Raw genomic sequence first — 14,187 nt, 5'->3', positions numbered from 1 at the left:
ATAAATGAAATCGATTACATATATATACATTTTATTTTACATTTTAATCATGTGCTAAACATCTCAAACCTAAATAACTAAATAAAAACAATACAAATGTTAATAAACTTAAATACATGTAAACTTAACAAACTGTAAATAAGTCGTAAATAAACTAAAACTAAACAAAGTTCTGAATTTAAATACATTTTTAAATCATTTCAGGTGCCATTACTTTTGCACACACCACATTTAATGTTTAATGTTTTTTATGTCATATATGTTAAATTAAAGAGGCGGCAGCAGCTCGAGGGGTCTGAGGTTGTGTGTTCCACACCCCGGTTCTCCAGGTTTCCCCCCACCTCCCAAAAACACATGGTAGGTGAATTAGCCATGATTAATGGTGTGAGTGTGTGCGTAAATGGAGAAATAGGTGTGTGTGTGGTACTCAGTGACTGACTGGTGGCCTGTCCTGGGAGTATCCCTGCCCTGCGTGCAACGATTCTGGGTAGGTGCCAGACCCACTGCGGCCCTTGACCAGGGAGAAGCGGATAGGAAGACGAATGGATGGAAGGATGGATGTAAATTAGGCTTCTGAACAGTAACTATGCTTCAGAATGTGCAGAAGTGTGTCTGTGTAGATCAATGTTGTGGAACTGAGGGCTGAGGGCTTCGCTTACACACCAACAGAACCTGCTAGTAGCTGAGCAGCTGAACAAGGTCTCCTTGAGGAGCAGAAATCCCCAAACTGCTCAATACGTTACATAAAGCAACTTATTTAAAATATGTAATTTGGTAGGGTGCCAAAACCTTTGCACATGGCTGTACATATACACCACAGCCACCCACACACACACATACACACTCCACTCTAACCCTCTAACTCCCCCTATGCGATCTTCACCTGAATCTAAAGCAGGAACCCATTCCTCTGTTCTCCATGTCGTCAGTCATGTCGTCAGTCAGTCGTGATTAGGTGTGACACTGTGAGACACTAAAGCACACACACACACACACACACACACATGTACACAAACACACTCACACACACATTTAGGGGAAATCACATGAAAACACAATGTGTTTTAACCTCCTCCACCCCTCTTTCCTGAAAACATTAACCCTCCTCCCATCCCCTGTCCCTTGGGCTCGCTCCCTGCAGCAGTGTGTGTGTCTCCAGAAGATTTGAGAAGGCCCGGCTAAGGCGGTCAGCATTCAGTTCAAACTAACGGAGGCCGAAATGTGACAGGACAGACTTTTTATTCATGTCTTCTGCAGGCATTACAGAGCTGAGAGATGAGAGCTTGCTCTACCATTTGTTAGAGAGAGAGAGAGAGAGAGAGAGAAAGAGAGGTCGATGTTACCCGAGGTCAATGGCTGATTTGATCTGTCGTCCAGGGAGCCAGCAGGTTTTTATCCTCATCCAGACACTAACTACAAAATCAGATAAACCAATACGTTGTATAAGAGGCTCGGGTTAATAAAGCCTCATAGTGTTACAGGTTTCAGTAGACATGGCCAGACATCCACAGATGCTGTAAGCCTACACATAGGAAAAGTTCACATTACAATATGATGAGTCACTGAGAGGCAGTTTAGCAATCTTGGCTGTCCATCAGGAATGCTCCTACAGTGCCATCCACTGCAGTTATGACAGAGAGATGCTTGAAATGTTTGGATGGTTGTAATTATACTGTACCAGTTATGATATTACCGCTATAATGGCAGGTGGTGGAGCGTCGATGAAATAATTGTATACTCGCATATTCTGATACGTACCAAGTTCTCCTCGCGTATTTAAGGTGGTAGTAACTTGCATTGCACCGTGAGGATGACCGGGCTGTAATTACCTGCAGGGTGTGTGTGATGGGATCATAGGTTGAGAAGAGGTGGTGAAGTGCAGTGCAGTGCAGTGAATGTTGCTGCATTTGGGCGTGCCAAAGGCCATAGTGTTAAGGAAGTTGGTGAATTTACAGGTGTCTCAAAGCAATGTGTTTGTGAACATGGTTCATTATGAAACCCCAAGTAGTTGTTCTATGGATTTGCTTAAAGAACCCTTAGTAGCACCTTTATTTTTAAGAGTGTAGGAAAAAATGAGCACCATGATATATCAGGCTTCTAACACTGCATCCCCCTTCCTCTGTAACCTGATTGGCTTATAAGAAAGTAATGAAAATGATCTTCATATATAATATGGTAGAGGATGTGTAGGCCCACATCACTGCAAACCAATGGAACATATTTAGATCAGTGGTTTCCAACCCTGGTTCCCAATCCTGGTTCTAGAGGATTCTTTATTTTAGTGGTTTCCTGCTGTAACACGCCACCTTCAATTAATGTATATTGGCTGATTAGCTGGATCAGGTGCTTTGGGAGCTGGGTAATGTGCAGGGTAGGAGGTCCTCCAGGACCTGATCTAGATGTCAATAAGCATACTGGGTCACTTTACTGGACACTGATTAAGCAAAGTAGTGGACAAGTTTACTATCTACGAAGACTCTCTATTTAGAAATATGCATATTCCATAACTAGGCATAATCCCAGTTGAGGGAACTGACCAGTTGGGTTGTGCTGGTTGTGGGCAAATTGATTAAAATGTACAAACTCTCTTACACCTGCTGCCTGCTTCCTTACATTGGCCATTAATGGCTGAGAAGTAAGACCATGAGCTGCCATGTTCATGCATAGAAACAAACATCAGCACACAAATATGATATGAGAATGAACTGAATGAATAACTTCATAAATGATTGACCATAGATCGATTGATTACTCTCTCTTTCGCCCACATTTTAAACTGCCCCAGAGGAACTGCAGTTCAGTGCTTGCATTTGCTGCACCCTGGTGGTTTCTGCACTAACTGCATGAGCACCCTTGCTGTCATGGGAGTCCACTGTGTCTGGAGCTCAGATACATGCAATCAAACAGTATCCAAGATTTATCAGTAATATCTCCATGTTGTCAATAAATGCACCACAAATTACAGGCTCTAATGCTACTACATCTGCATCTACAGAAATACAATCTAATAGGCCTGGTAATAGGCCTCTCGCTTTGTTAGTGTACTACAGTATATTACTCCAGTTCATTAATCTCTAAATCACTCAGAATGTCTCCCTCCTCTTCTTCCTCCAACAGGCAGGTACGGGCGATGGCTGTAGTCACAGCATATGGGTCACAGTTGGCAGCCGGACGGCGGTCCTCTAAATAGCCCCGCTTGTCCTGGGCCACCTGGCGGGGGATGCGGACGCTGACTGCTCGGTTAGCTACTGCGGCAGAAAACTCATGGATCGAGGAGGTCTCGTGGAGGCCTGTGAGCCGCCGCTGGTTGTCCTGACCCCCGTGAGGGTCAGAGAGTCGTATGTGCTCAGCATGGCTCGGGCGGAGTTTCTCTATGGTCTTCTCGATGTGTCTGACATGATGAAGATTTGGGGAGAGGGGACAAGAGACAAGAAGACAAGAAATGGGCTACAGTGTGCATAATAACACCTTAGTATTTAGAAGCAGCATTCAGGGTTGAAAAAATTTACCAAGAGACTTTTCCCACATTTGCATGTCCTCTAGTGTCCTATAGTCGTATTCTCAGCTAATTGTGGTTGTCTAACCATTAAAAGTGAACAGGTATACTAAATAGGGTGACCTTTTGCAGGCCATGTGGCACCCACACGCCTTTCCTGTGCCTATGTACCTTTGACAGCCCTACACCCTACCCTGAACGTCAATGTGGACAACCTGCTTGATTGAATCACTAGTAAATAATAATGCCAGGGATTTCGGAGCTCATGAAGAATATATTTCTTAGGGCTACTGTCAATCACAGGCTCTTAGATTTGCCATAACATTTACCCCTATACAGCACCCCTGCCTCTAGCCCATGGCATGACATTATACCAACAGGTTCATGCTTACTTGCTCCAGAGAGTCGCATTCAATCTGCAGTACAATGCAATGGGTGCAACTTAAAGTAGCTGAATGCACTGATTAAAAGGGGTGTCCACAAACATTTGGACACATAGTGTAGATAGATACATAGAAAGCATATTGATGAATTCATTGCATTGTGTGCAAATGCTTCAGTGGTACTTACTCCAGCCCCCCCTCAGCTCTGGTGGCATCAGTGCTGAAGTTGGTGTGGCAGCCTGCCCCGTTCCAATTCCCTGCCATGGGTTTGGGGTCCAGTGTGGCGATCACACCAAAGTCCTCGCACACTCTGTGCAGCAGGAAGCGCGCCATCCACAGGTGGTCTCCTGTCTCAATCCCTTCACATGGGCCCACCTGGAACTCCCACTGCACAGACACGCAAAGAAACTTAACCAAGTATTCAGAACACGGAGAGCTTTCAGCAGTCAGAGCATGGAGATGTTCAGTGATGTGTATCACTGAACCTCACAGAGCGTGATCTGCATCCGTCCTCTGCTGTTTTATACAGTGCCAGTGTGTCACAGCTGTTGCACAGTATTGGGACGTAAGTGCACAGTAATCAGGGCCTGAGAAGCATTTTAATGACCACTATAAGCATTTGGTCCAATAGACAATATAATGTGGTTGCTAAGCAACATAACAATCAAAGATTATTGCATTAAAAGCATGAATGCTTTCGTAATACCTTTGCACATAAAAACTAGCCTAACCTCAGCCCTGCTTTAGCTCAGAACCCACAGTCTTGCTGAACACATACATACATGCATACACACAATAGTATGGGCAAAAGTATTTGGACATCTACTCATTCATTGCTTTTTCTGAAATCAAGGGTATTAAAAAGAGTTTTCCCCGCTGTTGTTGTAGTAACTGTCTCTACTGTCCAGGGAGGCCTTTCAACTAGATTTTGAAGGAGCATTGCTGTGAGGATTTTCACTGCAACAAATGTTAGTGTGGTCAGGATGATCGCCACCTCATCTCATCCTCAATTCCACAAAAATATTGGATGGAGCACCATCCATCATTTATCCATCAGAGAACACAGCTCCCCTGCTCCACAGCTCTATGCTGGGGCTTTATACCCCTCTAGCCCACACTTGGCATTAGGACATGGAGGCAATAGGCTGTCCTAGAGAGCCCAATTCTATTGGCAGTAATGTTCTACAGGGACCGTAGCTGAATGCATTCAGTAGAAGGAGTGTCCACAAATATGTGGACATCCAGTGTATCTATTCCCAAATGAAAGTGGCCTCTTCTACGATGACAAAGCATCCGTCCACAGTGCACAGCGGGTCAATTATGACTCAATTATGGTCATTTATTAGGTCATAACTAAGGCCATAAATATTAGAAGATTGGGGTTCATCCCCTCCAGTACAGTTCCAGGGATGCTGAAGCTGTTCTGGTGGGTCATGGTGGTCTAACGTCTTACTAATCCACATTATGTTCTTTTTTTCTTTTATTTGCTGCTTGTCTCTGTTTGTCAGTCATGTATAGACCAATGAGAGATCAGTAGAAGATTACCTGAGCGGGCATGACCTCTGCATTGGAGCCACTGATTTTGATTCCTGCGTACATGCAGGCTTTATAGTGACACTCCACAATGTCTCGGCCAAAGGCTCGGTCTGCCCCCACGCCACAGTAATATGGACCTGACCAGAGAGGGACAGAGAAAAAATATAGCTAAGACAGACAGAAATGGAAAAAACAATACTTATGACCAGCACATTAGTGCCAAGGTTTAGTTTCCTCTAGCCCAAAAATATTTGGACATATAGTGGATTTATATCTGTATGGCAACTGTGGCATTATACTTTCCTAAAAATACAAAATGATTTTTAAAGCATTAAATTCTATGTACGCTTAAACAAACACTACTTTTGTAGGGGCTCTTTCTCTCACCCTGTGGTTTAGGGAAGCCCTTTGATGGCCAAGCATAAGGATGTCCGTCTGCTCCCAGCAGAGTGTACTCCTGCTCTATTCCAAACCATGGGTGGAAATCCTTCACCTTCTCCATGATCTTTTTACAGGCGTGCCGATGATTAGTGTCTAAAGATCAGTAAAAATCAGCATACACAATAACCAATAACTTTTTCATGAACTACTATGTATTATTCAGTAACAGTTATGAATTAAAGATTCGTTAAAGTTGACATGAACATTGTTGCTGTTGAATTTCATCTGGAGCATTTATATTGTATTGGCAAAATGTAAAAAAACAGCTGCCAGATTCACATTATTCCTAAATAAAAAAATGGCACATTGGCTCCAATGGATCACAGTTTTCTGTACTCTCTTAGGCCATATAGGGGGAAAACTAGAATGATTCTAAGGGTCTATGAATGAAGATAATGTTGAACTAGCTGATGATCTTTAATTACCACAGGGTGTCTATACAATCATTCATACCAGCAGGTTGACGGTCATACTTGAGCACTTCACACAGCACCAGTTTGTTGGGGTCTAGAATGAAAGGGTCCCTGAACATGTGCACTGGAATCAGGAACATGTCACTGTTTGTATCCCTGGCCTGGCTCGTGCTAGAACCGTCGAAGATCCACTCTGGAATATCTACCACAAAATACATCAACTATTACAAAGAAAGCATATTAACATGTAATTAACATTAACATCTATCTATCTATCTATCTATCTATCTATCTATCTATCTACAAGTTTGTCTATCTGTCTAACTGTCTGTCTGTCTGTCTGTCTGTCTATCTATCTATCTATCTATCTATCTATCTACAAGTTTGTCTGTCTATCTATCTATCTATCTATCTATCTATAAGTTTGTCTATCTGTCTATCTGTCTGTCTGTCTGTCTGTCTATCTATCTATCTATCTATCTATCTATCTATCTATCTATCATGTCCATACGTGAATCATTGCAAACATATGGATTTTCTTCTAGATTTTAAAAGTACTGAAAAACAAATACCCTCTATACCACTGGGTTCAGACTCCATGGTTCGAGTCTTACTGCGCAGACCCTCCCCAGAACCATCAATCCAGACATAGGTGACCTGACAAAGCCCTCCCTGAGGAAGGCTGAGGTAGTGGGAGCGCACAGTCTTATTCAGCTGAGAGCTGGCCGACATGGAGGATGACATGATAGAGGCTGAGAGGACTGCGGTGGACCCTAGTATCCGTTCTGTGAAAAAACAGCCATTAAAGACAACAGGTTTTATATTACGATAGAATTTCTGTAAATTCTTGAAACATCTGTATCTACAACAGGGCTGCAGGCTCTGTATTTTGGCAGTTGCACAGGTAATTGCTAAGTACTGCACTGCACCCTGGAGGGTTCAAGTCATTGCTATGCTATGTTCTTTCATGTTCTGCTTCTGTACTTAGTAGAAAATAAAACAGCACATTTCAAATAATAAAAGACTTCAATAAAAGTCTTCAAATCATTGCAAATCATCAAATTGTTAAAAAATAGTTCTTTGAAAATGTAGTAAAATATTCTGATATACAAACAACATTAATATAAAACGTATTAATTTTACATCACTGTGTTCTTCAAACTTCTCCTCATGGGAGTCTAGTATTATTTATAGTGATCATCCAACACCTGGTTTGATAAATCAGTGCTTAATGATGGTAAATCAGGTGAGCTGCTGATAAAATTGAACACATCCACGCTGTGCTGGCTGGAGAAGTCCAGGAGAAACCTGGAACCTTTCTTTTTTCTTCAAACTTGCTCAAAGGAGCTCAACTACTTCCTTCAAAATTAGAAACTCTTGTTCCTTTTGACTGTATTTATCTATATTCCAGTGTGTTCTAATGCAATCTGGAGTTTTTAGAAGCAAAAGCTCCCTTATCACATGCCTAAAACCTCTACACAGTACCGTACATTAGATCATTAGATCACCATTATAAGAGCACACTTACCTTACGAGAGATGATAAGTTATGAAAGGCTTGGTTGTTCTCCGTCTTATTGTTGGTCCTGCTCTGATCAATTAGTAACAACCTGTTTGAGATGCTGAATGCTACTTTTAAATGTCCCCTGTGACGCAAAGGGAACACCTACTGCAGGTTAATTACAGCGTGAGTGAGTGAAGTGCACAGCACAAAGCGCAACTTATGGTAAAGCATCCCTAATACCACTACTTTTCAATGCAAGATCTTCCAATCTGAATATCTACCACATTTTAGGAACTAAATAGGCAGTCTACTCATGAAAGATCATAACTTATTTCCTTTTAAGAGGCAAATAGTCTGTAATTTCTTCATCATAGCCATTAAATGCCCTTAAAATGTAAATATTCTACATTTCATTGATGATATGTTTCAAATATGTGTGTATTTGTGGCAAAATCAGTGTGAATGGGCAAGGCTAAAATGCTATAGGCTGTAAATGTGCTGTAAAATGTGTTGGTTTTGTGATGTTCCTGCAGTTTAGTTGTTATAAATGGATGTATGGAAGGAGGAGTAAATAGGATATCTTGAAATTAAACCACTACAATGAAGTTAGGACATGTGTTGAGCCCTTAAATACATAAAACCCCAGGCAGAAATCATTATGAATTACTGGGTAAATGTTTTTTAACACATTTTGTGGAGTCCCACAGGGTTCTGTGTTAGGGCATATGAAACTGTCACTAATTGTAGCAGTAATGTAGTTATAAGACTGAAGAACTGAAGTGTAACCCTGCGTACAGGGGTTTAAGGGGTTAAAAAAAATAATTCTAAGAATAAACATCCTGTATCTGCTTTCGTACAGAGATGTACACAACACCAAAGTCAAAAACAAGCTCTCACTAGGTTCTGCAGTGCACATGAATCCTTGTGGGAAATGCACACACTGATGCATGGCCGTCAGCTGAAATACAGATTACCCTAATTTGCTGAGGCCAGTTATCCACCCCAGTTTTCCAGCACACAATTACACACTGTTCTGACACTTGCTCAGAATGATGAGAGAGCTCTCTTTAATTCTTCCTCATTGCAGAAGCAGGCATGGAAACACACAGGGGCCGCAGAGGGTCCGAACTATTCATTAAGTCCTGTCCATCTTCACTTTACAGTTCAGCATTCTACCCTGCTGAAGGCAGCAGTGCTTGTTCAACTGAACTGGCATCGCTTCTTTCTGCTGATATTATAGTTAATATTTTGACCAACCTCTGCATTTAACCCAGTCAGGGCAGGGAACACACATACACACACTATTGATTAGGGTAGTGAGAACACACACCTCAGCACACATGAGGCAACTGGGGCTTTAGTGCCTTCCTCAGGGTCACCTTAGCCATGAACATTGAGGAAGGGAATACAGTGTTCCTTCACTACACCACCCCCACTTCCTGTCTGTATAGGGGATTGAGCAAGCAAGCGTCCGGTCCCAAGCCTGCTTCTGTAGCCTTTAGGCGATGGCTGCCTTACCATTTAACCATTTAACCATCGCTGATTCTGCATTTGTTAGAACAAGAACGTATGAAAAACAAAGAGTGGCTGACAGATGTGTAGAACAACACAAAAAATAAAGGTTCTACAAAAGGTTATTTGAAAAATGCCATAGACAAACCATCTGGTGCATTTGTTGTGGAGATGTGTGTGAGTTAAAAAAGTGGTTCTTTCAATGACACTGTAGAACCTTTATTTTGTGAAAAAACACCCTGAGAGTGCAGATGTGCTGATGTCTACTCAAACTCAATTGATTCACTTCAGCAGGTTGTATAAGCAGGAAAGTCACCAAACTGTTCAGTACATTGGCTTCCCAGAACAAGGGACTACTGAGCTACAGTCTGTACTTGTGCACCTACAGTATATAGTGGACCATAAGGCATACAACACATTACAATTACAATTACATTACATTACATGACATTACAATACAGGCATAGCAGAGATTCTAAGATCACATTTTGTGACATTCTTCTGCAGAGAACACCTCGTCCCTTCATCCTAACAACTTGCTGAGCGGTACTGCAGCCATGCACCTTTTAAAACAAAGGTTTCTAAAGGGTTCTTGGCTTGAATGTGCAGTTCTTGGAAAGCTCTTTGTTGGCATGGAACCAGCGAATAATAAGCTGGAGGCTGGCAGACAATTCCTGCCATGCTCCAAATGATTCCGCGACCCAGACCATGGATGGATGGAGGCTGGCAGGCTGATTGTGTAAGACAACAGAGGGGGCTAGAACAGTGGTCTCAAACTCAAGAAGGCCAGTGTCAGGCAGAGATTGATGATTTCTCAGATCGGATACACCAGATTCAACCCAGCGGTTAGTAACCAGCTTTGGTGGGTGTGTTGGAGGGTCAAAAATCACCAGAAAAGCCAGGCCTTCGGGACTGGAATTTGAGACCCTGGGCTTCAGCCTGTAATTGTACAAACACTATAAATAGTGGACTTATAGTGGAAGTAGGTGGACCTTAAACTGAGTCATGCACTGATCAGGGCCCAGAGCACCAGACCAGTAGGAGTAGGCAGGTACAATGGGCTTACGGGGCATGAATAAGCAAACATCTGTGGCCTGCTACAGCATAATTGCAGGAGTTATTATTGGTACATTTGCCACTGTTTGCCACATTATTAACAGTAAAGGTACCTGGAGAGAGTCAAACAGGAGTACCCAATCTTATTGATTGTTTGAACACTGAGATCAATTGATTAATTGAAGTCTGATGTGCTCCTGCTGGTTACAGTTAAAATAGTGGAGCCACATCAACCCTTTGTGCATAGTGTATAAGATTAAGCATCTCAGCCCTGTAAGAACCACTTTTGGACCCTAATAAGTCCCACCTACTTCTTCCACTATAGGTGCACTATTTATAGTAGTAGCACAATTACAGGTGCCCCAGGGGTCTCGAATTCCAGTCCTGAAGGGCTGGTGGTATGTTCCCCTGCTCCAACACACCCACTGAAGTTGGTAACTAACAGCTGGGTTAAACCAGATGTATTCGATCATAGAAATCATCAAACTCTGGAAGGACATTGTCAGACTCTCGCAATTATGCTGTAGCAGGCCACAGATGTCTGCTTATTTATGCCCCATAAGCTGGTTATAGCTGCTGACTCCAATTGGGCTGGCGCTCTGGGCCTCATGAGAACTGATCAGTGCATGACTCAATCAGGGCCAGGCGTCTTCAGCATGTTGCTTTGTTGATGTTCAGGACCAGATCATTCATGTGAAACTGCCCCGTCAGCTCATCTCATTGGGCCCCTCGTTTCTCATCATTGCTGTTCGTCTCTGTTACTATGGTGCCATCAGCAGATTTGATTCTGTGCTCTGCAGTGCTGTTGCAGGCTAATGCAGTGAGGTCAGCACCGAGCTGAGGCAGCAGCTCTGGGAAGCGTCAGCCCTCAGGATGAGAAGGGATGATGAAGAGTAATTGCCCATTTACACCATCCAGTAGCAGTCAGAGGACAGGGCTAAAGGGACGGTATTATTCACAGATCCACTCATTAACTCCATGGGAAGAGTGCAGAGGATGTGAGCCATCACCATCCTAGTGTTCCCTAATGCAGGAGTGAGTGGGTGGTAGTCACTTAGGCATGACACCATGGATTTCTTCCACAGTGGCACACAGTGACTGTGTGGAAGTAGAACAGTAGACCCAGTTGTTATGTACATGTCTCAAATACATGAGATGGAACAAAATAAAGATCAGTATTGTCGCAATTGAAATCTCAGGAGAAAACGTCATGCCTTCAGTAGGGAAACTAAAGCTTGAGCATCATAAGACTCTCCGGCAGGACAATGACCCCAAGCAAACCTCAAAGTCCACCAAGGCTTAGTTTAAGAAGAAGTCCTGAAAGATCCTGAAAGTGGCTGTCATAGTTGCCTGACTTGAACCCCATAAAAAAAAAACCTTTGCTGGAATTTGAGGAAGGTTAGAGCACACAAATATATATATATATATTATATTAGTGAACTGGAGGCCACTGCCCATGAGCAATGGGCTAAAAATCTGGTGGAAGCTGGTGTCTGGCTATGTTTCCCATGCATTGCAGCAGGTCTAATGCAAAATGGAATAATTTAGAGACTGCAGTCGTCATGAAAAGTGGCTTTTTTGTTGAATCTGGAGATTTGTAAATTTATAAATAATAATAATATAATTAATAATAATAATAATAAATTTGGTTGCAACTTGTATGATTTCAGAGTTTTCAACATTGTGCAGAGCTGGGCTCTGAAAGTCATCATTGGTTGAGATGCATTGGTTATCTGCCCTGACCTTTAGAAAAGGTTCTCCACACTTGTAATTGGTTACGATCGTGAGTATTGGATCCTCTTAAAGTTTCTTCCTGTTGATCTGATGGAGATTTCCCTTACCATCTTCACCATTGGTTTGTCAATTGGGGCTCAGACCTGGATTTCTGTAATGCTGCTTTTTCACACCTTTTGTAAAAGCGCTATAAAAATTAACCCCTTAACACCCAAAGGCTTATTATACACCGAGGTGTATTGCTCAGTAACTACAGGGACTTCTGTACAAAGCGGTGGGGCTATTCTCTGGTAATAGACGTTTGTAATTACACTTTCAGTCTGCCAGCAGGCCATAGGCTTTTTAAGGGGTTAACTTGAATTTTGAATATTGAATTTCCATTCATAAGAGGGTTAATCTGTTGCATTGATTCTAGAAACCCTTTTTGGTATCCTTATTTTTAAGGAGACACCTGTAAGGCTTCTGAATAACTTTTTATTGTGGTGTAAACAATGCAGTCATGATGTTTAGATGTGAAATGCTCAATTCCAGAAAAAATATGGGGTTAGAATGGTCCTCATCCCAAACAGTACCCACTTTTTCTGTACTGGAAGAGGAAGCTATGTTTGCAAAAGTCAGTTGGTGAAATTTCTTTCCTTCTAGATATTCCACCATCAACTATGAATGGTATTATTAAAAAAGTGAAAGCGTTCAGGAACCACAGCACCTTAGCCATGAACCTGCTGTTAGAGCTGCAATGGGGCACCAACTCCATTTTAATGCCTATGGAGCTACAATGGGATGTCATAAATGCTCTTGTAGGTGTAATGTGTAGGTGTCCCAATATTTTGGTCTACATTGTATATATTACTGCTGCATATCTATCACCTCTGGAGCATCAGAAGAACATCACTAACTGGATATTATTTGAGTGGTGGATCATTCATGGTATTCTGGGTGTTTTTGTTTTAATAATGCACGACAATACAACTTTTTCCCTTATGGTCTCAAGACACCATTTTATTAAATGTTCCATACCCTGGAACTGGATGCTTTCCTAAACAACATAGGGGGGTATGTGAACTTCCATAAAACACAGTCACTGTTCCTCTTCAAACAGAGCACATTACTGTATTTAACCCAAAGCCATCAAGCATAGAAATCCATTTGACCTCCACATCTTTTCCATAGAGAAAAATAGCAGCTGTCTGGTCAAATACAACACACACTGGGCTAAGGGGACATAACATCACACAATATGACTTACAAATATAAACAATGCGCATGCAATCATATTAACAACATGTAAACGTCACCCTGTTGATGAAGACGACCAGTCGCAGTCATTGTCCATCTGTTAAGGTACAGAGGTAAGGTGTAGCATAGTATGATCATACTCTCAGTATTACAGCTCAGAGTCGGCCTGAGCTCCATTCACGGCGTCCCTTCTCGCTTTCTCAAGCCTTCCTGACAATGCGGACACTTTTCTTCCAGTCTCGTCCATCTGCTCTAAAGGACTTGCTGCTGACCCTCCACGTGCCATGACACACACGGGAACTGGAGGGGTGAAAGTTATGGGCCAATCAAAACCATGTGCACATACCCACAGATACACCATCATGCTGCAGGTCGAGTACAGGTTAAGTGGGACAGTGTTGCACTTGTTGCTGTCCTTGATTAATCTGACCACAGTGGTGAGCGTCAAGCAGCTCACCGTCACCAAATAGTAAATGTCAAGTCATGGCCCAGTTCTGTCCCATCCTTACCCTTTTTACCGGCCCACACACCACTGAGGAATGACCATGATGACTTTGCCTGAATCTGAGAGCCAGAACCCAGCCGCGGCTGGATACAGTCGGACCAGTTTGGGCGCAATTTAGCATCTCACAAGGTCTAAACTGGTCAAAATGTGGCTCCAGCTGGGCCAGTTCTGGCCCACAATACTCTTGCCATTGCTGTAACTGACCAATAAGGGCCTTAACTGGGTCGTATTTGATATCAACTCAGAATCGTCGGCTATCTAGGTAGTATACTGACATGGCACTGGACATCAGCTTGACGTCAGAAAGACGTTGGGCTTTAATGTCAAACCTGACGTTAAATTTTAGTTGAAAATGAAAGTAGTGGTTAGTGT

The 14,187-nt window shown here is 42.5% G+C and overlaps 1 protein-coding gene across 1 annotated transcript; it reads right to left on the bottom strand.

Moving 5' to 3' along the window:
- Positions 1 to 1,124: 1,124 nt before the first annotated feature.
- Positions 1,125 to 7,191, bottom strand: LOC140538998 (glutamine synthetase-like). Its single transcript, XM_072661586.1, has 6 exons — positions 6,842 to 7,191; positions 6,310 to 6,471; positions 5,803 to 5,949; positions 5,425 to 5,552; positions 4,067 to 4,266; positions 1,125 to 3,391 (listed from the first exon to the last, which is right to left on the bottom strand). The coding sequence occupies exons 1-6, from the start codon at positions 7,011 to 7,013 to the stop codon at positions 3,055 to 3,057; spliced, it is 1,146 nt and encodes a 381-aa protein (XP_072517687.1). The 5' UTR covers positions 7,014 to 7,191; the 3' UTR covers positions 1,125 to 3,054.
- Positions 7,192 to 14,187: the final 6,996 nt, after the last annotated feature.

The sequence above is a fragment of the Salminus brasiliensis genome, chromosome 18 (genome assembly GCF_030463535.1).
Source record: "Salminus brasiliensis chromosome 18, fSalBra1.hap2, whole genome shotgun sequence".
Classification (NCBI taxonomy): Eukaryota; Metazoa; Chordata; class Actinopteri; order Characiformes; family Bryconidae; genus Salminus; species Salminus brasiliensis.
Note: the sequence above shows the minus strand (reverse complement) of the source record. Positions and strands in the feature narration are given on the sequence as shown.